Consider the following 27,270-nt stretch of genomic DNA (forward strand, 5'->3'; position numbering starts at 1 on the left):
ATGATGTATTGTTTTTAATATTCAGTTGGAAGCCACCCAGAGTGGCTGGGGAAACCCAGCCAGATGGGCAGGGTATAAATAATAATTTAGTAGTAGTAGTAGTAGTAGTAGTAGTAAAGCAGTTGTGATAACTGAAAATATTAGGCCCCCCAAAACAACTAAGCAACTGAGTGGTTCTCTGGATTGTGGTTTTAAATTATAAAACAACCCTTACCTTCCAACCAATCTCTAGGCTAAATCACTTGTGCATGTACAACACTCAGTCTCTCTATCCTTGATGACTGACAGCTGGTAATGTAAACTGACACAAACTTTAAAGCCCTGAACATGGCTTATATCAAAGTTCTATCTGAGGTGTTAAATCTACCATCACTTGGAGAGATTCACTTTAGAAAGAGCCGTCTAGCTCAAGTTCACCTTGTTTTATACGTATTCATTTCATCAAAACAGGTGAAGATTCATCTCCTGATCTTTCAGATCTTGGTCATTTGATTGCCCTATTTACCCATTGTTGTCTTTTTAATTGTATCTATTGCTTGTTTTATGTTGCTATGGCCATTGGCTAATGCGAATAAAGTTTATCTATCTCCTGATCTTTCAATGTGATTTATTGGCATTGGAGCTAGGACAGAGATTATTTTATTTTATTTTGACAGTAAAGAGACTTGGACGCTTTTGCAAATCTTTGCAACTTTCACATGCATCACTAATTCCACAGCCTCTTACCTGCCGCTTGAGCCATGAATTTCAACGTGTCAACCAAGTCCTCCTCCTCTTTGTTTACTTCATAATTGGCACTTGCTATATATTCCTTTACTTCCCCTGTTGGCTGTAGTTCAATTTCATACCTAATGATGTCAAAATGGAAATATCATCTGTCATTGTAAATAATGAAAAACAATCATAGTTCACTAGAGGAAAGCACTTCACTAATCAGGTATTGGGGCCAAATAGTTCAGCACTAGGAGTTTTGTTTTGTTTCCCCCCCAAAAAAATTAAGATGTATTTGACACTGGCATCAACACAAAAAACACCATGGAATCACCTCCTCACATGCAAACTCCTTAGCATTGGCTCTGGCCATGTTACAAAAATATCCTAGGAGTCAGCAAAATAGTAGCCATATAAGCACAGAGACTAGTTCAGGCATCTTCAACCTCGGCACTCCAGATGTTTTGAGACTACAATTCCCATCATCCCTGACCACTGGTCCTGCTAGCTAGGGATCATGGGAGTTGTAGGCCAAAAACATCTGGAGGGCCGAGTTTGGGGAAGCCTGGACTAGTTAGTTGCATATATATATTATACTTTCCTCTGGGAAAAAATCAGAAATAAAGAAGATGGCACACAACACACCTATAAACATAGCTGTAGTTAGGACACTGTATTCTAAAAATTCACCATGCAAATATAAGATGCAGAGTTGGACAATGAACTTAATATGCTAAGAATATCCATTTTCTTTCTTTCTAGCCCTCGGGAAGGTAAAGAGGAACCTGTGTGTGTGTGTGTGTGTGTGTGTGTGTGTGTGTGTGTGTTTGATGCCTGAAACCTGCACAGCCGCAGGGGAGGTGCTGGCCAAAAGACAGAGCTTTCCACGACTCCTGGAAGCAGAATAAATGATGTGAAAGAAACAGATACAGGAACATTTGCACATTTTATACAGTCACAGAATCTGACTTCTCTTGGTGGAGGATCCGGCTGAGACCGAGGCAGCAGAGAAGGCATATGTGCTGCATATGTATACAGGACCAACTTACCTGGTTTCCCCAGTGAGTGGATAGTAAGGTGCTGTCTCTGTTGAGCTGGCATTGGAGTATTCAACTCGGGTGCAGTAACTAAGACCAGCAAAGAAAGATGCGCAAGTTGTCCGGGACTCTCTGTTCTCAATCAGAGGAGGAATCACTTCTGTTCGGGTTGGGGTGACCAAGGTCAAGACGTTGCTTCAAAAGAAAAGGGAATGTTTATTTCATGGCCTAGGATTAGGCAGTGGGTGAAAAGAAGAGCCTGTGAATATTGCTCATTTGGATTTAACCAGAAATCTGTAGCAATGCACCTGATAAGCAAATTATTCTAATTATTTACAAGGAAAAAAATACAATAACTTCCACAGTGCAAACCTGTATGTGTCTATGCAGAGGAAAGGGATTTCGGTAGGACTTACTCCCACCTTAAGTAGGCATAGGATTGCAGGCTTATTATGGGATCTCAAAGCACCTTCTCATCTCATCCCTGAACTGCAAACTACCCCAACTATTTAGCTTTAGCACCAGAGAAATTTAAAACTACTAGAAATGTTCAATACATGGCAGATACCCTAATATTTATTGGGACGCGGGTGGCGCTGTGGGTTAAACCATAGAGCCTAGGGCTTGCCGATCAGAAGGTCGGCGGTTCGAATCCCCGCGACGGGGTGAGCTCCCGTTGCTTGGTCCCTGCTCCTGCCAACCTAGCAGTTCGAAAGCACGTCAAAGTGCAAGTAGATCAATAGGTACCACTCCGGTGGGAAGGTAAACAGTGTTTCCGTGCGCTGCTCTGGTTTGCCAGAAGCAGCTTAGTCCTGCTGGCCACATGACCCGGAAGCTGTACGCCGGCTCCCTCGGCCAATAAAGTGAGATGAGCGCCGAAACCCCAGAGACGGCCACGACTGGACCTAATTGTCAGGGGTCCCTTTACCTTTACCTACCCTAATATTTAAACTGATTCACGTAATGCATTTCGCCTTGGGAATACTCCCATGCAGAGAAAGACAATGTCTGAACCAATGGATAATGCTTATAGCTAGGAGCTGGTTTTGTGAAGGCTGCAGCTTGATAAAGAGCCTTGACAACTGTAGCAATGGTTGCTGGGCATTTGCATAACAAGCCTACCCACCAGTTACCTTTCTCGTGAGCATGGAAAAGGCAGCACATATTTTACAGTTCAAGGGCATAAGCAGAGTTGCTCACAGAACTCAAATCCCTCCAACAGTACCTGATACTGAGGAGCTTGGTTGGAGTCTTTGGTGCAGGAATGCTGACCTTCAGCTGCCCAGCTTTCAGTCCGACATGGGCTTCAATTCCGGACTCATGGTATATGTTGGTGTTCATCTGCACGCCGTTTCTAGCAAACACAGGGATGTTCACTCCTATGTGAGTCACAAATTCAACTGCCACGGATGGTTTTGCAACCAGTTCTGCTTGTATCTAGAGGGTGGACACAAAATACAAAAAATATTTATTTCTATCACAGAAGTTTTCTTTTTGATACGGTAAATAGGGGAACAATCCCTTTCTATTCCTGGCGATGGGCAGATTGGCAGTGCATTCTCCTAACTAGTCTGTTAGAAAATAAACTTTGGCTCCTCGGGCGCAATGCCAAACCAGCAATGCACTGGAGGATGGGGACTGGCCATCAAATTGATTTTGCCATGCCATGCTACTTCTGTACATAGGCTTCCCCACAGATGGATGGCTTTTCAGCCAGTTGTGTTGGTAGAGCCCGGAACCACACGCCCAGAGGATGTGTGGATATGATCTGTTCATCAACATGTTCGGAACACAGCTTTCTGATGACGATTCAAGAACCAGAGCAAACATGAGACCAAGATGCTTTGCTGCATCCATGTGACACACAAATACACACACCCCTGTGTCTCATTCTCTACTACAGCCTTTCTCAACCTTGGGTCCCCAGATGTTTCTGGCCTACAACTCCCATCATCCCTGACTACTGGTCCTGTGAACTAGGGATCATGGGAGATGTAGGCCAAAAACATCTGGGGAACCAAGTTTGAGAACCACTGCTCTACTAGGTCAGCTCTGCAAGATACAAAAGGATGTTGTGTGGTCCTTTCCAATAAAGTCTTTGAGGGAACTAGAGCGCTATGTACACAATAGAACTCCAATTGCACTCTCCCACCCTATGGTTTTCTGCAACTGGTATTCAGAAGCATGTGGAGACAGAGCAGAATCATCATGGTTAGTAGGCATTGATAGCCATATCTTCCATAAAATCCTCTTTAAAGGAATCCAAATTGGCAGCCATCCCTGCCATTCCTATGGGAGCCTTAAACGGAACCACACCATTGGCTTCTCCAGCCCAGTATCATCTACCCTGATGGGCAACTCCTGAGTCTCAGGTGGGGGTGTGTGTGGCTTGTCTCACAAACTGTGTTCTGCAGTTTGACAAGCAGCTGTGCATCCTCATATGTGGAATTGCAACTAGGGTAACCACACACACAAAAAGAATTTACCTTGAGGCTCAACTCTGGCATAAATTTAAGTCTGAATGCCCACCTGCATCCTCATTGTCATTCCAGTCTAAAGTAAAGTTTTATAACTTTGTAACAGGCCTTGAATTCTTGGCAGGGCAGTAGGGAGATGAGCATATCTGATGCATAGCTGTCAACTGTCCCTTATTTGGCGGGAAAGTCCCTTATCCCAGCGCTGTGTCCCGCTGCTGTCCCTTATTGATGATGTCCCTTAAATTTCCAGGGTTTCAAAGGAAGCAGCTCCTCTCCCTCCCTGCCTGCCGGCCAGGGAGGAGGGAGGCTCCAACTGTGTTGCTTGGCTGCGTTGCTCACCCAATAAGGAGTCTAAGAACAACTGGGGGGTGAAGTTTGCATGCCTTGTGCTGGTCAAATCGGCCGCGTTGCCTGGGGACTCGCCTTTGCTCAGAGCTTCCTAGCGGAGAGGTGACGGTGCTTTTCCTTGCTGCATCCCCTTTGCCGGGTTGCTGCGCTGTGGGAACCACTGCTTGAGGCTTCGTTTGGCTGCTGGCTGGGCTTTCTGCCTTTGGCTCGGAGGGGCTCAGAAGTTGAACATACCTGTGCTCTGAAAATCCCTTATTGTGGCTGCTGATCCCTTATTTTTGAGGCTGCTGGTCCCTTATTTTCAAATTTGTAAGTTGACAGCTATGATCTGATGAAATCCACAAGCCCTGACCTCCCTTCCCCAGTTTTATCTAAATCACTAGACCCTCACACCCTTCCCAAAACCTTAGCTAAGGGGTCAATGGGGGGAAAAGTCAGGAAATTGCACCACTTGTAAAGTGGTGCACTGTTGTGTATTAGCTTAGCAGCACATGTGTTACTTGCCAGCTTATACAATAAGTTGTAAGCAAGCTAAGACTCACAGTCCTCTGTAAAATTTTCACTTTAGCCTTGGCTCCGGGAGTGGCTACTCCAGAGAAAGCAACCTTTAACGGCAATCCTGCACCTGTTGGCAGCTCAAATTCATTGTCCATGAAGATGTAGTGAACAAAGAGATCGTTGTCAATCCCCCCTGAGATGGCTTGGGCGATCTATGGGCAAAAATGAAATCATTTGTTAAATGCCTACCACATACTTTCCCAAAGTACCGTATTTTTCGCTCTATAACACGCACCCGACCATAACACGCACGTAGTTTTTAGAGGAGGAAAATCCGTAGGCATGCCACCCGTTGGCATTCCCTCTATAACACGCACAGACATTTCCCCTTACTTTTTAGGAGGAAAAAAAGTGAGTGTTATGGTGCAAAAAATACGGTAATTCGGAGGACGGTGATGATAAAGATGATGGTCATCTTTTTCGTTCTTCAAAGAACAGACGTTTAAAGAATATTGGAAAATGTTTATTGAATATATGAGGAGGGAGAATTGTGTACATTTGAAAACATGGGCAGCATTAAAATAAATTCAACAGTGTAAATAAGTTTTGATGGATGTAATAATTGAATACTGAATGGTTTAGTTTATATAAAATATGCAGGGATTTATGTCATGCAAAATGAATCATGGAAAGAGAAGAAAGGAAGTCATTGATATTTTAAGGTTGTTTAAATGAATATTCTAAAATGTAAAACAGAAAATTTAATAAAAATTATGGGGGGGAAAGATGATCATCATCATTGTCTCTGTGTCCTGTGATATTCATGCAAGTGCCACTTTGCTACAGACTTTGTATAATAATAATAATAATAATAATAATAATAATGCATCAAAGATGTATGGGAAATTATTTCAAGCATCTGATTTAATGAAGAAGTGGTTGCAGTGCAAGCCACAGGCCTTCATTATATACCTGAACCCACCCTAAAGAATGGCCCGTTCCCATGCCCATTCACAACTGATCCCCCAAATGAATGAGCAGGTGGGATCTACTTCTCCAGCAGCAAGCTCAGCCCAGGGACCTCCTTTGTTTCCTGAGAAGTTGCCCAAGGGGCTCCCCCTGTTGGATTATGGAAAATGAGGAAATGCCAGTTCACAGTGGCATCCACCAAGAAGGGTGAGCAGTCTCGTACGAATGTTGTTGTTGTTTTTAAAAAAGTGTGTTGGGGAGTACAATTTGGATGAATACATTGGTGAGGGCTTCAACCCTTTGGTGCTCTCCCCACTGCAGTCCTAATCCAGATCAGGGTGCAATGCTTTTGGAAGAAATCCTCCCATTCAATGGTGGTCTGTGTCCCAATGAAAATAGCAGGCCAGGCCCCACACTCTGCACCAGGACCTCAGTAGGAGATGCCAAGAGTTAGGTTCTCTTTTAAATGAAGGAGACAGAAACAAGCACAAGGTGGTTTTCAGCATTTTGAAAATATACCTTCTCGGGCACAGTCTGAAGCGTGAGGAGGCTTTTCCGAATTAGATTTCCAAGTAGCTTGAAGTCACTGAGTTTCAAGTAGCCAAGCTCTTCCCCAAACATTCTCAGGTAGGCTCTGGCTTCAGGTGTTTCTTTGGAGGTGATTTCTCTGATCATTTTCTCAAAATTAAGCATGATTCCTTTCATGGGATCCTGAAAAATGTTTTAAAGAAGGCAACAAGTAAAACATCAATCACTGTCATAACCCTCTAGGATCACACGAGGTACTGATGGCTAGCAAAGCCCGTGTGGAATGTACGATCTCATCTAAAAGAGGGATCTCTGCCCAAAATGGCCGTCAATATGATGGCAACATTTCTAACTCTGAGCAGGAAACAAATTTCCTTTTAAAAAAAAATGGTGTTTTCTGTATACTTTTGGTGCTTCTTGTCATTTTCATTTTTGAGAGCAGCTCCATGTACAGTAGACCCTTGGGTTATGTTACTCTCGAGTAACGTAAACTTTGGACTGTGAAAGCGGCAAACCCATAAGTAATTTTCCAGGTTTCACCGCTCATGCATGTGCAGAAGCGCTCTGTGCCCATGCGCATGCGCAGAAGCGCTCTATCATGCCGTGCGCACGCACAGAAGCGGTGCCTCTGGATACAGATTTTTCAGGGTGCTCACGGACCCCCGGAACGAATTAAATTCGTATCCAGAGGGTCCACTGTACAGCCTTAGGATAAAATGCGCTTTTCAACCACTGCACCCCACAAAACTTATTCAAACATTGCTACAGAGTTGAAGGGTTTGTTTTTAAAAGCCAACAGCACCGTTTCATCTAGAAAACTGTGGTATACCTGATCTTGTGTTCCATCCTTGGCGTACCCAAAATATTTGAAAAGCACTTGAGAAACTTCATCTGGCACCTTGCCATCTACCCAATACAAAGCTTTTGTGGCACTGTCAGGGAAAAACCCATTCGGTCCGAACATGGCTTCTAGTGTTGGCTCAAAGCTTTTCCCATCCAAGCCGATCTGATGGAAATGAGAAAAAATAAAACAAAGCAGAGTGAGTAATAGAAGAGTATTTTTTTTTCACTTGAGAACTCCAAGTTAATTGGAAGGGAGAAATTCTACAGGCAAGCTGCAAATGCATAAAATAGAGAGTTGAATGAGCAAGCAGGGGTCTAGCTTGTGGGTAATGCTGTCACTTATCTTGACTTCCTCTCAGTTGTGTGTTTTCGGAAGTAACTCATTGCATTCATGAGCCTTGTCTTCTGATATCAAGATGTTAGCAAGACATAAGGAGAGCCTTGCTGAGTCAGATCAAGGTAAAGGACCCCTGGACGGTTAAGTCCAGGCAAAGGCGACTATGGGGTGCAGAGCTCATCTCACTTTCAGGCCGAGGGAGCCAGCATTTATCCACAGACAGCTTTCCGGGTCATGTGGCCAGCAGGACTAAACCATTACTGGAGCATGGAGGACTGTGACAGACAGCAAAGCGCACAGAAATGCCGTTTACCTTCCCACCGCAGCAGTACCTATTAATCTACTTGCACCGGCGTGCTTTCGAACTGCTAGGTTGGCAGGAGCTGGGACAGAGCAATGGGAGCCTATCCCGTTGCAGGGATTCAAACTGCCGACCTTCCGATCGGCAAGCCCAAGAGGCTCAGTGGTTTAGACCACAGTGCCACCAGCTCCCTTTCAAGGGTCAGAGCAAAAGTCTATCTAATTCAGCATCTTGCCTTCTACTTGACCAATCTGCTGCATGTGAGAAGCTCAAAAGGCGGTTGTGAGGGTGATAGCCGTCTTTCACTGTTTTCCCCCAGTGATTTGTATTCAGAGACATACTGCCTTTCATACTGCAGGTAAACATATAGGCCATCATGCATATTGGCCATATTTTTTCATTTTCATTCTTGCTCCAATTGACGACTGGCACCCTGCCATTTCTTGCACCTTTTGATAGCTGAGATCTTGCGAGTGTGCATGTGATTTCCAATTTCATCAAGCTGCTGATATTTTGAATTTTTAACCTTTGTACACTGCTTTAAGGCTGAAAAAGCATCGTATAGAAAATAGTAGCACATAATATAATACAGTCGTACCTTGGGAGCCGAATGCCTTGGCTCCCGATCAAATTGGCTCCCAAACAGTTGAAACCTGGAAGTGAGTGTTCTGGTTTTTGAACGATTTTTGGAAGCTGAACATCCAGCGTGGCTTCCATGGCTTTCAATTGGCTGCAGGACGCTCCTGCAGTCAATCAGAAGCCACGCTTTGGTTTCTGAACGGTTCCAGGTGTCGAACAGACTCTGGGAACGCATTCCTTTAGAAAACCAAGGTACCACTGTACAGATACATTTATACCCTGAAGTCAATATTAGCAAGCAGACTGAAGTAAATGCTAAGAAAACTGTTGTATACCTCAAACACATCTATGGGATTCAGCCCAGTCAACTGCAGTGTAGTTCTTAGCATGGATTCCTTAGGTACATAGCTGCTTGAATCAAACAGCAGGTCTCCTTCCAGTTTTCCTGAAATTGGACCATTGGTCCATGGCAGAGACAGCGTCTTGGAAGCCTGATAATTTTGTGAAAATCTTCGGAAGTCCTTAGCTGGTGGAACCTGGGCTCCTTTGAGGGCCTCATTAATTTTTCCTCTGAGCCTGATGACATTAAAATAGAGTGGCAAAATTATTAATACAATATTTTGTACAATATTCAGGTAGAATTCAGCTATGGTAGGTTTCTGGCATAAAAACTCCATTTAATATATTTTTTATTCACATCTCTTTAGGGAACGTTATACTTAGGGGCTTAGAGTTCTGGTGCCTTACCTCAGCAAAAACCAATGGGACTAACGGGAATCTCACAAAGAGCTTGAAATGTCAGCTTCACAGGACCAAAAATGTAAAGCACCCTCACATGTTGCCACATATAAAATGGGGTTTTGGTGCTGGGAGCCAAATTATATTGCAATTCCAGTGATGGTTCAAAAAAGGCTAAAATGGCAGCCCACTAGCCCAATCTGGTCCCCTTACCTGAAATTTAGTGAGAGTCTTCCTCCTTCCAATGTAGCTGATTCCCTTCTAATTCAGCAGCACCACAGACCACAAAAATTGTGTAGCAATTTGTGCCATTATCCCTTTGATTACAACAGGGCTGGAGAGGGGGGCATTCTAGCTCTCATACACACATCAGAAGTGCTATTTTTCTAGGAAAAGAAGTGCTGGAACTCACCATGAACTCCTCCATTGTTCTCTTATAAACCTATAGCTCAGTTGGTAGAGCATGAGTCTCTTAATTTCATGGGTCATGGCAATGGCGCCCACCTGAGAGGTGCCAGAGCTGAGCTCCAGTAAGCTCTGGCTGGAAAAAAGCCCTGCACCTTAGTCAGGGATAGCCTGGTCCCCCAAGATGAAGAAGCTGGCTCTTACTAGCCTATGTAAATATCTGCCTTATGGACTCCTGATTTAATACGATTATTCCATTAATCGTAGGTAAAAATTTGAAGCTACATTAGCAGATTCCAAAACAATTACTTACAATTCAGTGTAAGGGTCTGTCGAGTCTAAGATGTTGGCAATGTGGGAGGCTACAAAGCTTTTCACTTGTTCATTCTTGTCCTTCTGAAGACTTTTAATGACCTTGGAAATGTCAGATGAGGAAGGGTTTCTCATCAGCATGAGATAAGCTGCCAGACGTTTCTCAACTGGTGAAGAAGCCTCCTGGAAGACCTTGACTAGAACCCCTTGATCCTGTAACAAGAAGAACAAAGTAAAGTTAAAGAACAAAAAAATGGCAACTAGAAATTACTGGACTTCTGGTTTAGGAAACATTTGAGTTCAGTTCTCCTCGTTTCCGCACACGTTTATTTTAATAATGAATGATGCTGTTTGAGGTTGATCATAGCTGTAAAAGTTATCTGCAATATGATGACCAGTGCGATTCAATGAGCTTCCTGTTTTTAATTAGGAGTGTACCTTGGGTTAAGAACTTTACCTCAGGATGAGAACAGAAATCGCACGGCGGCAGCATGAGGCCCCATTAGCTAAAGTGGTACCTCAGGTTAAGAACGGACCTCCGGAACAAATTATGTTCGTAACCAGAGGTACCACTGTAGTAGTAGTAGTAGTAGTAGTAGTAATAATAATAATAATAATAATATTCTCAGACATCACTACATTTAATATATAATTAGATTCCACTAGTGCTAATTTACACAAGGTCTGCACAGTTACTAAGAAACAAAATGTGATTTGTTTGATTGCTTAAAGCATAATTTTATGGAAGGGCAGGGAACATGCAATACATTCTGTTTACCTCAGCAGTGATGCTCATTTTTCTCAGTGCCTGAATGGCTGCTTTCTGGACTGCAGGTGATGCTACATTACTTCTAATACACATTTTCAGAGACTGTTTCACATTGGGATTGGCATCTTCTATCACTTTCCCCATATTGCCAATGGCCTGTGGGTCACATAAAAAAAGAGAGTTGAATATAGGGGCTTCCCTCTCCCAGCCTCGGAATATTAGCATGCAAACAAGGGCAAATTGTGCATTTTTAAACTAAAATAATAATAAAAAATACCCTCAGGGTCAGGTAGGTGAGTTCCTCATCTCCGGAGCATTCGTTGCTGATCTGTGACACCATAAAATTAGCAACATCATTTATTTCTTCTGTCACTATCCTGTTGCTATCATAGAATCTGGAAGAAAGGGAAATCGTATCAAAGATTTTTAAAGCTGCATGGAGAACTTAGGTGCTAAGACGTTAATTGCAAACCTTAACAAAATGCATTTTCCCCCCAGAAGAAAAAAGAAACTTCCCACATTTAGGTATCTTTTTCTATAATGGACTTGCATTTTGCCTACTTAAACATAGAGCCTGTTGATGCCATTGGACTCCATTGTGACCAGGAATGATGGGAGGTGTATTTAACAACTTCTGGGGACATAACACTGAGGAAGCCCTCTCTAGAGGGCCTCAGATTTGTCCCTGATTTTGTAGATCATGATTATTTTTCTTCTGCCGTATCTGGTTAAATATGTGCTATTAAATGCAAACTGTATTTATATGGCTAACAGCCTATCAGTAATTCAGTAAAATTAATCAATTCAACCTATATACTGAAACTTGCATATGAACAATAGCTTTCATGGGAAAAGCACATATTCTTTATTTTTACACGATGGAGCTGGTGTATTCCATTCCATTGACTGCAAGGGGAGAGGGATGAATACCCCCCCCCAAAAAAAAATAGCAAGGAAAAGCCATTGCACCAAGCTGGTGGGGCTTAGAAAGGGTGGTAGCTCTGCCATGGAATTTCCTCACGGCAACCATAGTTGTCAGGCTTCAGGGAATCAGCTTCCTCCTGCCCCCCGCCCCCCACCTTGGCAGTAGATAAGCAGAACAAAGGAAAAGGAGTCTTCTTACCAGTTAGAAACTTTAATGATCACAGCGAGAGAACAAAGAACCCATTTCCTAGGAATGGCGGTGCTCCCAATTAAGGATCACACCCCCTTACGTCCCTAGTCACCCACGTCACTCCTACGTCTTGTAACCTGAGTTTGTACCCTCTGTGCTTTCTGTTCTGCCACTTTCTCAGCTCTTCTTGATTTTGGAGAGAGCAGATGAATGCTTTCCAGAGACAGTGAATCTGTTAACTCTCTCTCTCCCAGTGCTTCTTCTCCTAGCTGTTCTCCATCCAGTATTTCCCAGCTTCTGCCTTCTGAAATATGCCCCTCTGCAAACCACTGTTCCAAATCTATACTGTCCTCCTGCTCCTGGGAAGATTCAGGATCTGGAGCAGGAGCAGGGGAAGGGGGAGGCTCCCACCATTCCTCCTCAGTGCAGCCTTCCTCAGCACGGTCCCTGACAATAGCACTGCTGTCAACCAGCTAGCAGGGACGCGGGTGGCGCTGTGGTCTAAACCACAGAGCCTAGGGCTTGCCGATCAGAAGGTTGGTGGTTCGAATCCCCCTGACGGGGTGAGCTCCCATTGTTCGGTCCCTGCTCCTGCCAACCTAGCAGTTCGAAAGCATGTCAAAGTGCAAGTAGATAAATAGGTACCACTCTGGTGGGACGGTAAATGGCATTTCCGTGCGCTGCTCTGGTTCGCTAGAAGCGGCTTAGTCATGCTGGCCACATGACCTGGAAGCTGTCTGCGGACAAATGCCAGCTCCCTCGGCCTATAGAGCCAGATGAGCACGCAACCCCAAAGTCGTCCGTGACTGAACCTAATGGTCAGGGGTACCTTTACATTTACCAACCAGCTAGTTGGCTAAAGATCTTTTAGATGATGCTGTAACCACATTATATTCCTTAAAAAAACCAATTTCAGGTAAAAAATGCACCCAGTTGCCACATACCTGTTGACGGCGTGACTCAAGGCATAAAAAGAAGCTCGGCTTGGGTGATACTGGGCCGTGTTGAGGATCTCCCGTATCCTTTTCGTGCAGGGTGAAGGCAGCAGCGCCAGGCTGTATGTGACGGCATCCAGTACAAATGAATCGACGTTGCCTGTCCGCAGGACTTGGAGGAGCGCACCAAAGCACTCTGGGGTACCACACTGAGTCAGAGCCTGTATTGTGATCGAACTGAAGGGAAACAAACCAACCAATTTCAAATCTGACGCAAAGGATTTGACACCATCATGGCACCATCGTTACGTCATCCATACACAGCCATTTATTGTTATTTCTCACACTTCTGCTCCTGTTAACTTTTATACGTACCCACCACTCTATAGAAATGTGCCGATAAATGAAAAACAATGACCATGTGTGTACACACACTAAATTATCATAACACAGCAGATGCCCACCAATACTTTTGGTGGGTGGAATGGGGAATGCTGCGCCAGTGTTGTGTGGAGGGACACTTTGCCTCCATCCAACCCTCCCCAGCCTGATGGAAATGGGGTTTGGTGGAGGCAGCGTGTTTGGGATGAATGAAGGAGTGGGGAGAATTGAAAGATGCAGGAGTTTGGGACTTAGAAGGATACAACCGAGCATTTGGATAGCATAGCTACCTGTACTACGATAAGACTAAAGTGCACAAGGGAGTCTTTAATCATGTGATCAGGAAGAGCCTCTATAATGTTTGGGCAAGATATAAAGAACTTTGAGAAAGGAAGACCGCCATGTTGGCTATGCCCGATGGAGGCAGTTAAAAAATTAAACATGGGGGGAAAATTGGGGAACACCCAAAGATCTCCTTGAATTCGAAGACTTTTAATTTAATTATAAGACTTTTAAAAGGGGAAGAATAGTTACAGATCAGTTTCAGTGTTTTCAAGTGAATGAGATTTTCATGAAGGACAAAGAGAGAGGATGTATCAAGGGGTGATGGTCAGAATTTGGAGGGGGGAAACCATATTGGGGAATAACAAAAAATTAATATCGAAATTATATAAAATCTTGTTAGAATGGGAAACTAAAGATGAGCTAGCGAAGGCTGTGATTATACACTGGTCATCAGATATTGGACATAATATTTAATTCTCGGCTTGGGAGAAGTTACGGAATAGAATGATAATTTTTTTCGGCTTGCTGTTTGATTAAGGAGAATATATTAAAGATGTTTTATAAGTGGTATCTGACCCAAATCAGGAAGTCCCTAATTTTATTTTCACCTCTGTCATGAACTCAGTGGCCTCTTGAATTTTGATACTGAGAAGAAAGGTTTCGTTCTGGATCATGGTTGTATAGCTGCTAACAAATATATTTTGCCAACGAATAGGACATTGAGTAAATTAGACTATCGGATGGAAGGTAAATGTTTAATTGTTGTCCTTGGGACCTCTGCAAAACCATGTTGGCCAATATTCTTTCTCCCACACTTTTCCATGGTGCATACTCTCAACTTCTGTCTTCCCATTGCAACACCTGAACAGTGGACTATTGCAACAAAGCTTTTGACCAAATAACCAGTGAGCTGCTTTCACTGTGACTTCTTCCATATTTACTCAGTTCCTGTTGATAAAATACCTGGAAGTTTCCATCATCTTTGGCACGAGAGGACCCAGAGTAGCATTGTGCAAGCCTCTCAGTCCGGTCACAAATCTGTAGAAGAGGCTGGCTCTTTTCTGGTTCTGCTGGGAGACGGACAGTTTCTGCAGTTCTTGAAGGACTCTCAGAACAGCATCACCATGCCTGTGGGATTTGGCCTCCACACTCTCTGAAGACAAGCCTCTCTTTACCAGACCATTGACTATAAAGAAATGCATGTTATATTTTTTTTAAAAAATGCTTTTTATTGAGTTTTCTTTAACACAAACAAAACAAAATAAATACACTAATGTTCTACAATCTTATGTACACTTATTTTTCAACTCACTATCTAGCCCGGACTTCCCTCCCTCCCTTCAGAGGTTTTCATATTAATCTTTCCTTTTTTCACAGATTCTTCACATCCTCCTGTCCATGTCATAAGATTTATTTTAATCCTACTACAGTCTTTAAACTTCTGCAATTATTACGTATATACTCCACAAATTTACTCCCTTCACTTCTGAACTGTATTTCCTCTTGGTTACGGATTCTGTGGGTCAGTTTTGCTAATTCCATATATTCAACCATTTTTTTGTCTGCCACTCCATTAATGTTGGCATTTCCTGAGTTTTCCATTTTGGGGCTACTAAGATTCTGGCAGCAGTCGTAGCGTACATGAATAATCTCTGATCTGCTTTTCTTATTTCATCTCCTATCAACCCCAGCAAAAAGGCTTCTGGTTTTTTTGGGAAAGGATATTTGAACAGTTTTTTTTCAATTCATTGTAAATCATATCCCAAGAAATGCATATTATCAGAAGGATGCTGTATGTTTGCATTTCTGGGACACCCTCTACACCCCCCAAAAAATAATGCCTTGCAAAATATGAACATGCTGCCCTAGGCTGTATCCCACAGTGACTTAGTGCCAATGGAAAACACTGGCATGGGATAATCTGTTTTTGTTGACCTACCGTACCTACTGCAGATCCTTGGGCTCTTCAGAGATCCCTGGGCTCTGCTTTTCAGAGTTGAGAGACCCTCTCAATCACTACAGGCAATGGCATGGAGGGTGGGCGTAGGTAGAGACCACTGGCAAAAATTATGTGCTTTGTCTTGTGCCAGTGGCATTGCTTTCTACTGGAGAAAAGTCACCATTGGATACAACCTTTCATCTTGATCTTACATACACCCCTGGGATAGCTCAGTCAGGAGAGCATGAGACTGTTAATCTGAGGGCTGCGGGTTCAAGCCCCATGTTGGGCAAAAGATTCCTGCATTGCTGGGGGTTGGACTAGATGACCCTTGTGATCCCTTTCCAACTCTACAGTTCTATGATTCTATGATCATTTTTGAATAAACAACTCATCCATACATTCTCAGTGTTTCTGTGATGAAATCAGCTCGTATTGGTCATGGGGGTTATTTTTTTATATAACTGCCATTTTCAAAGAGTTCAAATTATCAGGTTGTGAAACAGCAAAACCTTCATGCTCCCCAGTAAAAAATAGCCTCATTGTGACAAAATGTCAAGTAATTTCTGGCCTTCCGAGCCCTACAAAAAATGGAAACTTTGAGTTAGCATGAAGTTCCCTGGTTGTCTTTTCAGAAGCCCTACATTGTGTGGTGCTCATCTGATGGGTACGGTCTCAGTTCATTCATATTATCACTGTTATGTGAAACCCTTTTGCCTGATAGGTTGGGATTTTAAACACAGACGGATCCAGGAACATGCCTTTGTCACACCCAGCTGTACACACCACAAACATAGCATAGGTTTCTCCTTTTTTCTTTATATATTGGGAAATTGCATGTAGCCGGTGCTTAGCCTGTCTCTACATCTGTGAGTTTGAACACTTAAAATTCCTTGCATTACATAAGCCCCGTAGGAAACAGATCAATCCGAGAGAGATTTCTTAAGCCTTACCATCTATGTCTCTGTTGTTGGTTTGCACGGTGTTTTCAAGTTTCAGAAACTGTTTGACTTTGGACATCATGCCATACTGTTGTCTAGTGGGCAATAAGGGGGGAAAGAAACATTTTAAAATGCAAAGTTGTATACAACACACATGTTTCAACCACAGCCTATAACCCTAATCGGGAAGGGGTCAAGAGAGACACGACATGGAACCTACTTGTACGATGAAGGGAGGAATAAGTGCTCTTCCGTGCAGGTTGCCTCAGCTACGTGCTTCTTCGCTGCATCGATGGTGTACTCACAGTGCTGTTTGCTGCTTATCAGGGTGGACATTGGCGTATTCTGCAAAACACAAGGGTGGCAGAGTTAACTTACTGTTCGCCCTAACAAAACAAATTGCACTGTAGCCATTCCCCTCCCCCAGCTGTACTGTCACCTGTACTGTCACCTGCTAAGTGTGGCAAGGGGGACTGGCCACTTATCTGCTTCCCTGTATTTCTGATCAGGTGCGTCTCTGATCAGGTAAAAATGTTCCCCATTGCATGGCAGGATCATGCTAGCCAAGCAGTTAAATGTACAATGTAATAAGTTAACACTTTACAAATGTCCAGGTGTCAACAACACATACACTATCTAATTCCAGAGGCAGAATCATCTAATGGTTGGATTTTCTTTTTCCAAATGGAGGGCCTCTATTTCTTCTCCTCCTTGCCCCCAACCCATCATGCCTCAGTTTAACCTGTGTTTTTCTGCATAAGGCTTAGGCTCACCTCATTATTTCGGTGAGGGCCATTTCTCCTACCTAAGAATGAAGCAACCTACAGAGAGGATTTAACATCATAAAAATACTTTCCTTCTTTTCTTTTTAATTTAATATCCAGCCTGAGGGAGAGTTATTGGTAACTTACAAACATGCTTTCGCATTGTGAATCTTGGTCATATAATAAAATTGTTTTACCACTCTAGGGTTGGGAAAGACTGGTTTCCAGTACATTGATAAGCTGGAAGTCAAGCTTTGCCTGTGATGATAATAATATCTGGATGCTGGTAGTATCAGAAATACAGGCTAGTCTAATTCTCATTTCATGCTCCTTACCAAGCCTTTAACGAGGGCAAGTGGGCTGACATAATTTCTGATGGGGCTGAAGTTTTCACAGGATTTCAGGTTTCTTCTGACTGCAATGTCTGCCGCGTTGCTGCCTTTCCTGCTTCTTATTTCAATGTCGCTGTCGCATTTCCCATATACAGTATCCTAAGGGGAGGGAAATATACATATTGTTTGCGTCTCCAACATCATTTGAAGCCTAACTGAGAGACTTCCCTGATGATCCAAGGTTGGCTTTTCCATTGGGAGAAGGTCCTTTCATCTTGGCCATTCAGCTAGGTTTCACTACATAGATGAAAGGAAAATAAAGTGATGGATGACTATGCAATTTACCATAGAGAGTGTTTGGGAATTGGCGTCTGTCTCCATGGGCACCATGAGAGCCGAGATTATTCCTCTCTTGATGTTGAGTATGTGCATAGGCTCATTGTCCTCAGGGTACAGCTGGAAATTCTTCCCATCTTGAACACTGAATTTCAGCGCATACCTGTGCAAAACAAATAAAAACAACATTTAGGGGAAGAAATGCAGATGTTCCAGCTTGTCAAAATTCTTTTCAATTGTGGTGGCACTTTAGGACACTCTATTCTACTCCATTCCATTTCCTCTCCCTTCCTGATAGCTCTGTGTTTGTGTCCAAAATATGATTTCAAAAATCCTAAAGAGACAACTATGAGGTGAGCATTTAGATTTGCTCCAGTATCTTGTGTTTTAAAATTAACAATTCACTCTCTAGTTGCATCTTGGAGACACCACTGCTCTGTGTAGCTGCTATCATTCTTGACAGATGGCAGAAATTACAAGAACTATGGCCTCTGAATAATACTTGTTAGGCTAACAAGTAGATAGAGAGCTGTCATGCTCATGTCTAGCTTGTGGACTTCCTCCAGGCATCTTGTTGGCCACCATGAAAACAGGAAGTTGGAGAAGATAGGCCTTTGGCCATTATCACCAGGACTCTTAAAGGTGTTCTTAAAGGTAAAGGGACCCCTGACCATTAGGTCCAGTCATGGACGACTCTGGGGTTGCGGCGCTCATCTCATTTTATTGGACGAGGGAGCCGGCATACAGCTTCCAGGTCATGTGGCCAGCATGACTAAGCCGCTTTTGGCGAACCAGAGCAGCGCACAGAAACGCCGTTTACCTTCCCTCCGGAGCGGTACCTATTTATCTACTTGCACTTTGACGTGCTTTCAAACTGCTAGGTTGGTAGGAGCTGGGACTGAGCAATGGGAGCTCACCCCGTCACGGGGATTCGAACTGCCAGCTTTCTGATCGGCAAGTCCTAGGCTCTGTGGTTTAACCCACAGCACCACCCGCGTCTTAGGGATCATTAAATATCATTTAAGGCAGTTTTTCTTACTGGGACATGTCAGCAGCAAACTTATCCAAGTTCCTTGACTTCTTCAGTATAGGCCTTCCCTCAGGGTCAATTCCAGACACCTCCCGGAGGGAGCAGTGACTTGTCCTGAGGATGAAATTGCATAGTTGTGGGACTTCCAGCTCAACCTGAAACAGAAAGAGTGCGATATAAGCCGACACGAGATTTTCTGCAACCAATTAAATTAACTGCAGGTTGAGGGATTCTTATTAACCAGTGATAATGTTCTCTTAGTTTCGGGTGGATGGCTATGCAGTGTCAGCAGAAATGATGCCGGTGGCTTGGGGCAAATAAACTAGCAAATAAGCAGGAATGGATTAGAATCCAAATCAAATGGGCAACCTTGTGATTCCCAGATGGTAGAAATGAGAGACACTGGTGTTAGGGGCTATATATTCAAGGGCCTGGGGTCAAGAAAATAAATAATTGAGATTGATGTAATAGAGATTCAGAACTATTCTCAGGCTTCTACCAATAGATAAAGCTTGTTACCAAAGAACATAACCTGCTTGTTTTTCTCTAAAAATGCAGTCGAGGCCTAGAGTCAATAACTGCAGCCAGCCATCTTCCCAAGCAGATTTTGGGGAGCAATTGGCTTCACCTCCAAATACTAACTCTCCACCCACCACAGTACTATTTGTATGTACTTTGCCACAGAGACCCTTGTCATTGTTCATGTGTCTTTCTTAAATATTTTTAATTGGCATTGTTCCTTCTTCCTTCTTACCTTACACTGAATTTTGGAGCCAGTGTGTGAATCTGCCGTTCCTGTTACGCCGCTTGCTGTGTCCGCTTCATAGTTATAGACATATTGCCTCAAGTGCTTAAATCTGGTTGTGTCTCCTACAAGGCGTACATGAGGAAGTAGATTTTTATTAATTTTTGCATACATCTACGTAGGTGTAAAAACACTGCGGTATTCTCTTTCACACTCAAAGTTCCTTTGACTGCAGTCAGAAACTTGAATGAGGAAATGGCAATAAACTATCAGTGCTGGATATAGGAAACTATCTATTTGTATCACACTTCGGTATTTGTTAGTTAAATGGCTCTGGGTGGTGTGGTAAAATGCAATCAACTTTTAGGAGTGATGTGAAAGTGTTTTAATTAATTGATGGATTGTCGAGAAACTAGAGTATATGGCAGAGAAATGACAAATTTAACAAGCAAGGTATCAACAGTATTAGTATTATAAGAATTTCCATAGAACTTTCACTGTGTGACCTACTTAACCTTTCTTGTCTCCTTTATTCTCACAACAACCTTCTGAGGTGGATTAGACTAAAAGATAGTCAAGTGTAGTGTTGTGGTTGCTGTGTCGGATTAGTACTGGAGAGACACCGGTTCAAATCCAACACAGCTGTGAAACTCTCTGGCTGACTTTGGACCGGTGAACACCCTTTTACCTAAACTACCTCACAGGACCGTTGTGATAAAATGGAAGAAGATCTATGTATATTGTCTCCAATCTCCTTAGAGAAACTGCAAGCGATAACAAGTAAGCTTCATAAATGCAGTCCTTTTTGCTGCTTGTGCCAGTTTATAAAGTGAATCACGCTTTGGAATGCTGCAACCAATTCATGTTCTGTGATTGAAATTTATTGCACATCCCCAATTTTTAATTTTTAATTTTGGAACAACTGCATTATTTGGATACAGTGGTACCTTGGTTCTCAAATGCCTTGGTTCTCAAATGCCAAAAACCCAGAAGTAAGTGTTCTGGTTTTCGAATGTTTTTGGGAAGCCGAACATCCAATGTGGCTGTCGGCTATTGTTTCCAGGGCACCTGCACTAATCAGAAGCTGTGCCTTGGTTTTCGAACATTTCAGAAGTCAAACGGACTTCCGGAATGGATTACGTTTGGCGCTTTTGTTTTTGCTATTTAATTTGCGTTTTTGTTTTTGAGGCTTTTTCGGTTAATTTGTTTTTGTGACTGTGTGGAACCCAGTTCAGCTACTGATTGATTGGTTGTGTGACTGCGGAAATGGATAAAAGCCCCCCATCCAAACAATGACTGTGATCAGTGCAGGTAAGAAAAAATAATAATTTAATTTTTTATTATCTACAATACTGTCTTATTTACTTTATAGCACAGTACATTGATTATTGCTTTCATTTTATGGATCAATGGTCTTGTTAGTTAGTAAAATTCCTGTTAAATTGCTGTTTTAGGGGTTGTTGTTTTTTAAAGTCTGGAACGGATTAATCTGTTTTGCATTACTTTCTCTGGGAAAGCAAGCCTTCGTTTTGGAACAGACTTCTGGAACAGACTAAATTTGAGAACCAAGATACCACTGTAGTAGGTGGCACAGAACAACCTTTGTGTAAGGTGTGGACTGGTTTTGGACTGTCTCATCCGTCCACCCTCAATACCACAGACAGCAGATACCACATCATCCACAAATAGATTTCAAACCACTGTTCTGTGCTCTTCACAACTTTCAGAGCACCTTTCTTTCCCTGTCAGTCGAGAAATGGAAACCTGACAAAATTCAACACCATTTCACTATGATTATAAGGAGACAAGGACAGCAAAGTGAAGATATCCCTTCAGAGTGAATAAATGTAACTGGCTCCCCCCCCCCCATTGAACTTTTGGAATTTGCTGGTGTGTGTTGTTTAAATTCGTTAACATGCTAGCGTAATACAAAACAGAACCAGTATTTTCAAGCAAGAGAGATACAGACACCTGCATGTTAACTGGGGTCCTGAATGTGCTCTCACATGGACAGGGGTCCTGAGGTGTGGATCCCCAGGGATGGGTCGAAAATAGGATACGTACTACACCCAGACCTGTGAGCACTGGACTTTTGCTGCATGAACACAATATTGAAAAGATGGCCAGCACACTGAGTTCTAAAAGTGCAGCTGAATTGTTGGGGGCAACTCGTTCCAGACAATCCCTTTCTCTACAACAAGCGATCGGTGCTAACAGCTCCAACCGTTTCTTCATCTGCACAGATTTTTGCTCATTGCAATTATTCTGCAGCCCGCTGTTAAGTAAGAGGATCTCTGGTTCCAGGTCTCCGCCAACAAACCACTTGGTACATAAGGATAACTAAGTGAAACCAATCAACTATTAGTGTTTCAGCCACCAAGCTGACATTTGACCATATCTTGTCCCGTAGAAGTCCACTAGATCTTGCTCAACTGGCTCATCCAGACTGCCTTTTGTGCCAAAGTCTGAGCTTCAAATCTCCATGTCTGAGTATTTGTGGGGGGGTTTATCCCAGCACCTTCCCTGGGAAAACCCGGGTATTACCACTGAATTGGAGCAAGTGGCAATTAGGTTTCTGCAGATTGGAGTTTGCTCCAATTCAGTGGTAATATGCGAGCTTTCCCGGGGGAAAGAACCAAGACCAAAAAACCCCCCAAAACCCACTCAAAAACACTGGGAAGCACAGCACAAAACAAAATCTAAATGAGCCCTACATTTTACACAAGCTCAGCTAAATTTTACTCAGAGTAAACCTATTAAAATCAATGAACCTAACTTAGTCATGTCCATTAATGTCAGTGCGCTTACTCTGAGTAAAACATAGTTGATCGCCACCCAAGGCAACTTTTTCCTATGCTCACTAAATCACTGAGCTATCCAGGAGAGAATTAGTATTTACTTTACTAATTCCTACGTACTATTAAATTTAGATACAACACCTGTAAAAACTTTGTTTTTATGAAGGTATATACACAAAACAAGAAAAACTGAGAAATGCTGCAAAATGCGTAACAGTTCTCTAAGCTGGGTTGAAAAAGTAAGTTTGGCAGCAATCCTAACTAGGTCTATCCAGAAGTTTGTCCTAGCACCAGATTTAGGGAGTGCAGACAGCTCTCTCGCACAGGGCACCAAGCCCAGAGGACACAAAATTGTGAAGATCCATTTGGGGGTGTCAATTTTTGGCCTAGCACAGGGCTCCATATTATGAAAGATTACCAAAGATCACCCCGGTAGGGCCTACTGGATTCCATGGGGCCTATTTCCAGGTAAGTGGGGTTATGATTACAGCCTAAGTCATGAGTCTCTGCAGACGGCGCTAAAACTCCATATTAGGAAAGCAGAGCTTATCAAGGGACAGCGAGAAAAACACCAACTCAGCAGATACTTTGACCCTCAAAATGAACATCAAGTATCTAGCCAAGGAGTTCAGGACAAACAAAGTACTTTACAAAGGTTGCTCATAAACACTTCCTGATCCCTTGACCCTGTCATTTTCAGGCTACCCACTCCAATGTTTCATTTTTCGGCAAACACTATATACATTTTAAGGAGTGTCTGTGGTTTGGGACATTTGCAAGGCAATGGTGACAGTCAAAGGAAGGCTACTGACTGCCAACATTCATTGAGTTTTCAGGCATTCAGAAATGTTGTCTGGGATTGATGGAATTTGCATATGAATGTCAAAAACACATCACATTTCAGACATTCGCCAAGACACGTTGGTACATTCTGCTATTTGAGGTAACACTAGCTAAGAAGTTGACAAAGAGTTCAGTCATTTGTATATCTTGTATAATATAGACATAATTTCTCAGATCCATGCCTGTAACCCCCACTCCACCATAAAGAAATGAAAAGTCGGCTAACAAGAAGCAAGACAAGACAAAGGGAACCCATGATTAAAAGTCAAAACCAAAACTGCTGCCTTTCACAACCATGTTGGAAACTACATTTCTCCTTTACAGTTTCTAAGTGCAAAAGAGTTTTGCACAAGTAAGGCTCCCATAATATAATGGTATCATTTTGGGGTCATGTTTTACAGCAGGGGTCCCATGGGCCCACTTGTAAAACAGAGAAACTGTTGTAGGTATACCACACACTCGCCACAACCAAGAACACAGAACAACCTGTTCTGTAGGCTACGGGAAAGTGCTTCTTTCAAGCTAACTTCAGCAGTGGAAGGAGCCATTGAAGAGGCACAGAAAGCCTCTGAGATCATACGTGTGCCTGCAGGCACCATGCTGGTGACCGCTGTTTTAGAGAAAGGGATCAGGAAGGCATATAGGCACCCATGTAATCCCCCCTCCATGCACACAAACCTGCTTCACAACATATTTGGCAGGTATAAGAGCCAGCAAAGAAAAAATATTGATTGATTTTATTGAATTTATATACCCACAGCTCTCAGGACAGTTCACAGAATACAATCAGAATATAAAACCACACAATACATAATCAAAATAAAAACAACCACCACCCAATAACCGCCTGATTCGATCGTCTCTATTGACCCCCATTTCATGTTTTGGATAGGCTGTCGATCTTTACAATTTTTGAAGCACATCACACACATTTATGCATTTTGTCTATATTTGTCATCCTCCCCACTTCCTGACCCCAAAACCCCAGTATTAACTAAAGCTAGAAATACTGCTTCGGAGAGGTGAATGGTTAGCAGCCCCTGCTATCATCCCTTTCTAGCCAGTTCCAGCCAGTTAGCAGTGCATGATGATGTCTTCTTGGCTTGCCACTCAGAACTCTGCTACATATATTTGTTTGCATCATATGAAACCCAAACCCAAGAATTCATTGAGCAGAAGTTTTGAAAAACCAGGAAGAGAAGAAGAGCATAAAAGACCAGATAAAAATTGCTTACTTGAACAGCCTGGATTTGAATTTTCAGGCCCATCTTCTGTAAAATAAATTAAAACAAAGGACAACTTCAGTTCCAATTATATACCAGAGGAACAAAATACAGTACAGTCGCCTTATAAACATGCCCTTTATTGCTGTTGACCCACTTGAGCAGAAATGTTCACTCAAGCCATTTGTGGATTTAATGATAAAGCTGCGTTGACTCTGATTTTTGTCTTTGCTAACAAGTAGACAATTTATTGTGCTGGTGAGGGCTAATGCTTCAGTCTGAAAAATACAGACCTTCAAGAGCGGCATGGCTGGTAAATGAATTTATTGCAAATTGTCCTCGTCAATAACTGTTCTCCATCAAAATATACATTCTGCCTCAGGCTGCTTAGACAACTGTCAGCTTTGAAAGGGTAAGTGCTGCTAAAATATGTTTCCTTTCCAAAGGCTGTTTTGCTATGAGAATGAGTATGTGATTTGCCATATGCTTCTCTGTCTGAAATGTTGAAAAGATCCATTTGTGTAGCATAACATGCATATCAAATAGCTGATGAATTCACATTGTTGATCCAGAGAAAGCATTGAGTTACACTGAGCATCCAAACCCAGTGAAGAACCTGCTAAAGTGCTGTTTTCTTTAGTGAGTGAAGAAGAATGCAAAGGTATTAGATGCAGTCCCACTTTCTGAAGAATGCAGGTCCACCAAGCAGAAAGGGAAACTGAACCCAGAGGCAAGAACATCACTGTTTTTCTCCAAACAGTGGGACTACTGAAGCCACTTTACATCCCAGTCTGAAGCATGCTGACAGAGCAATCCTACTCAGAAGTAAGCCCCACTGAGTACATTGTGTGTGTTTGAAATTCCCAGGTGATTGGTCATAGGACCATAGCCTTACTTTGAGGTCAACTGAAATCCACAGAGGTTTCATCTGGAAAAAAATGTGTTTGGGATCAGGATACCAGCCTGCAGTCCTGAACCCAGTTCCATTTGTTTGAAGCCACTGACTTAAATGGGACTTTAAAAAGCAAAGGTAGCAATGTTAGTTCAGTCAAGGGGAAAGCTCTCCAAAAGCAACGGTTGGGCAATACCTTTGTTAGGACTGATGCCCAAGCCTTTCTGTGTTTATTCTGATCCTAGTGGGTCTTGCACCTTGGTAAATGTGTTTAGGATTGCAACAGCCTGATGGCCCAGTCCCATGCATGTTTAATTCTGGAACAGGTCCTGAAAAGTCCAAAGGGGGCATTCTCTTCTCAGAAAGCATGCATAGGACTGTTGCCTCAGTGCGTGTCCTTGGGACAAGATTGTAGCTTCATATTTCATCAAATGCTCTACACAGTGAGTTACACTGCGGGTTTAATTCTTAAACTGCAGAACTTGGAAAGCTCATTCACTATTTGGTGACATTTTGGTTGTTCCAAATAAAGGTATTTTCCAATTAATTACGGGCTTTTTATTATGGTTCAACACATATTCCTTTCCATTTACTTTTTAAAATCAATGTCATAAGCCACATTGGAGACTCTGGTTTAAAAACAACAACAGCAGAATGCACTCTAATGAAGACACGAAGGAGCCTTTCAACAGACATGTATTTCTGTCACCAAATGCCATCTAACTTGTCACACCGCAGCTGACAAAACCTCAACCTCCTCCTTAAAGGGGTAAAAAACTAAGTAAGCAGAAAACACAGAGTGCCTGGTATGTGGAACGAACCAGGCATGTACCAGCAGAGTGAGCATGTCTAGATCAGATTTTCATAGATCCACAGTCTCATCAATAGATAACCATCCCTTATGGGAACAACGGGCCATTGCAGTCTATTCACCACTTCTCTATTAAATGCAATATCTAGGGACTGTCTTCAAAAGGGAAGACCTTTCCGCTCCACCTCCACGCTAAATGGCAGAAGCTACTTACGTGCCAAGGCAGCACTGCTGAGCAGCAGAAGCAGCCAGAGCTGTGGGGGTCCCATGTTGACCCTGTGGCTGCTCTGCCCTCTCCTCTCCTTCTTCTCCCAGTCCAGCGTCAAAAGAGAGTCTGAGCGTCCCCACTTGGACCTGCCTTTAAATAGTCCGTGGGAAAGCAGCTGAGCCAAACGGTTTAGAAGTTCAGAGCAAATTACAAAAGGTCCAAAGGTTACAGTCCTGGATCCTCTTCGCAAGAGCTGTGGGAGGCTCATCTGGGCTGGTTCAGGCAGCAGAAGTGTGCAAAAGGCATGAAAGGGCAAAACAGTCCCCTGAGCTTCCTGGTTCATTCGTATGCCATCTTACAAATGCACCCGTTTACCTGGGTATCTTTTGCATACAATGTCAGGTATATTTTACAGACAATATGATAGCGTTAGGCATCCCAAAGGACTTTCCCCCATAGCTGTCAACTTTCAGATTTGAAAATAAGGGATCAGCAGCCTCACCTGTCCCAGGGACAGTCCAAGGGATATCTAACAATCCGGGATAGCAGCGGGAAACGGCGCTGGAATAAGGGAATTACCCGCAAAAAAAAGGGAAGGTTGACAGCTATGCCTTTCCCACTTAACTGAGTGGAGAACTACATTTGAGGAATTAGGATCCTTGACTTTTAGGAAACATCTGAAGGCAGCCCTGTATAGGGACGTTTTTTAATGTTTGATGTTTTAATGTGTTTTTAACATTTGGTTGGGAGCCACCCAGAGTGTCTGGGGGGCATATAAATAATATAATAATTATTAAATTATTATTATCCTCGCCTACTAAAACTCTGAACTGGCTGGGAT

At 42.9% G+C, this 27,270-nt stretch overlaps 1 protein-coding gene across 1 annotated transcript in view; it reads right to left on the reverse strand.

The window, feature by feature from the left end:
- APOB (apolipoprotein B) overlaps positions 1-26,570 on the reverse strand; it is a 48,122-nt gene extending 21,552 nt beyond the window's left edge. The window contains exons 1-20 of the mRNA XM_083606879.1: positions 26,436-26,570; positions 24,531-24,566; positions 19,664-19,779; positions 18,919-19,064; positions 17,889-18,042; positions 17,547-17,702; positions 16,668-16,792; positions 16,460-16,542; positions 14,531-14,753; positions 12,911-13,138; positions 11,130-11,247; positions 10,862-11,008; positions 10,085-10,296; positions 8,964-9,204; positions 7,398-7,574; positions 6,560-6,751; positions 5,116-5,283; positions 2,974-3,185; positions 1,761-1,943; positions 727-848 (exon numbers count right to left, since the gene is read on the reverse strand). Coding sequence (XP_083463005.1) covers positions 727-848; positions 1,761-1,943; positions 2,974-3,185; positions 5,116-5,283; positions 6,560-6,751; positions 7,398-7,574; positions 8,964-9,204; positions 10,085-10,296; positions 10,862-11,008; positions 11,130-11,247; positions 12,911-13,138; positions 14,531-14,753; positions 16,460-16,542; positions 16,668-16,792; positions 17,547-17,702; positions 17,889-18,042; positions 18,919-19,064; positions 19,664-19,779; positions 24,531-24,566; positions 26,436-26,490 — 3,094 coding nt within the window. The 5' untranslated portion in view covers positions 26,491-26,570. The remainder of the gene's footprint in view (positions 1-726; positions 849-1,760; positions 1,944-2,973; positions 3,186-5,115; positions 5,284-6,559; positions 6,752-7,397; positions 7,575-8,963; positions 9,205-10,084; positions 10,297-10,861; positions 11,009-11,129; positions 11,248-12,910; positions 13,139-14,530; positions 14,754-16,459; positions 16,543-16,667; positions 16,793-17,546; positions 17,703-17,888; positions 18,043-18,918; positions 19,065-19,663; positions 19,780-24,530; positions 24,567-26,435) is intronic.
- Between the last annotated feature and the right edge of the window lie 700 nt (positions 26,571-27,270).

The sequence above is a fragment of the Podarcis filfolensis genome (assembly GCF_964270895.1).
Source record: "Podarcis filfolensis genome assembly, chromosome: 3".
Lineage (NCBI taxonomy): Eukaryota > Metazoa > Chordata > Lepidosauria > Squamata > Lacertidae > Podarcis > Podarcis filfolensis.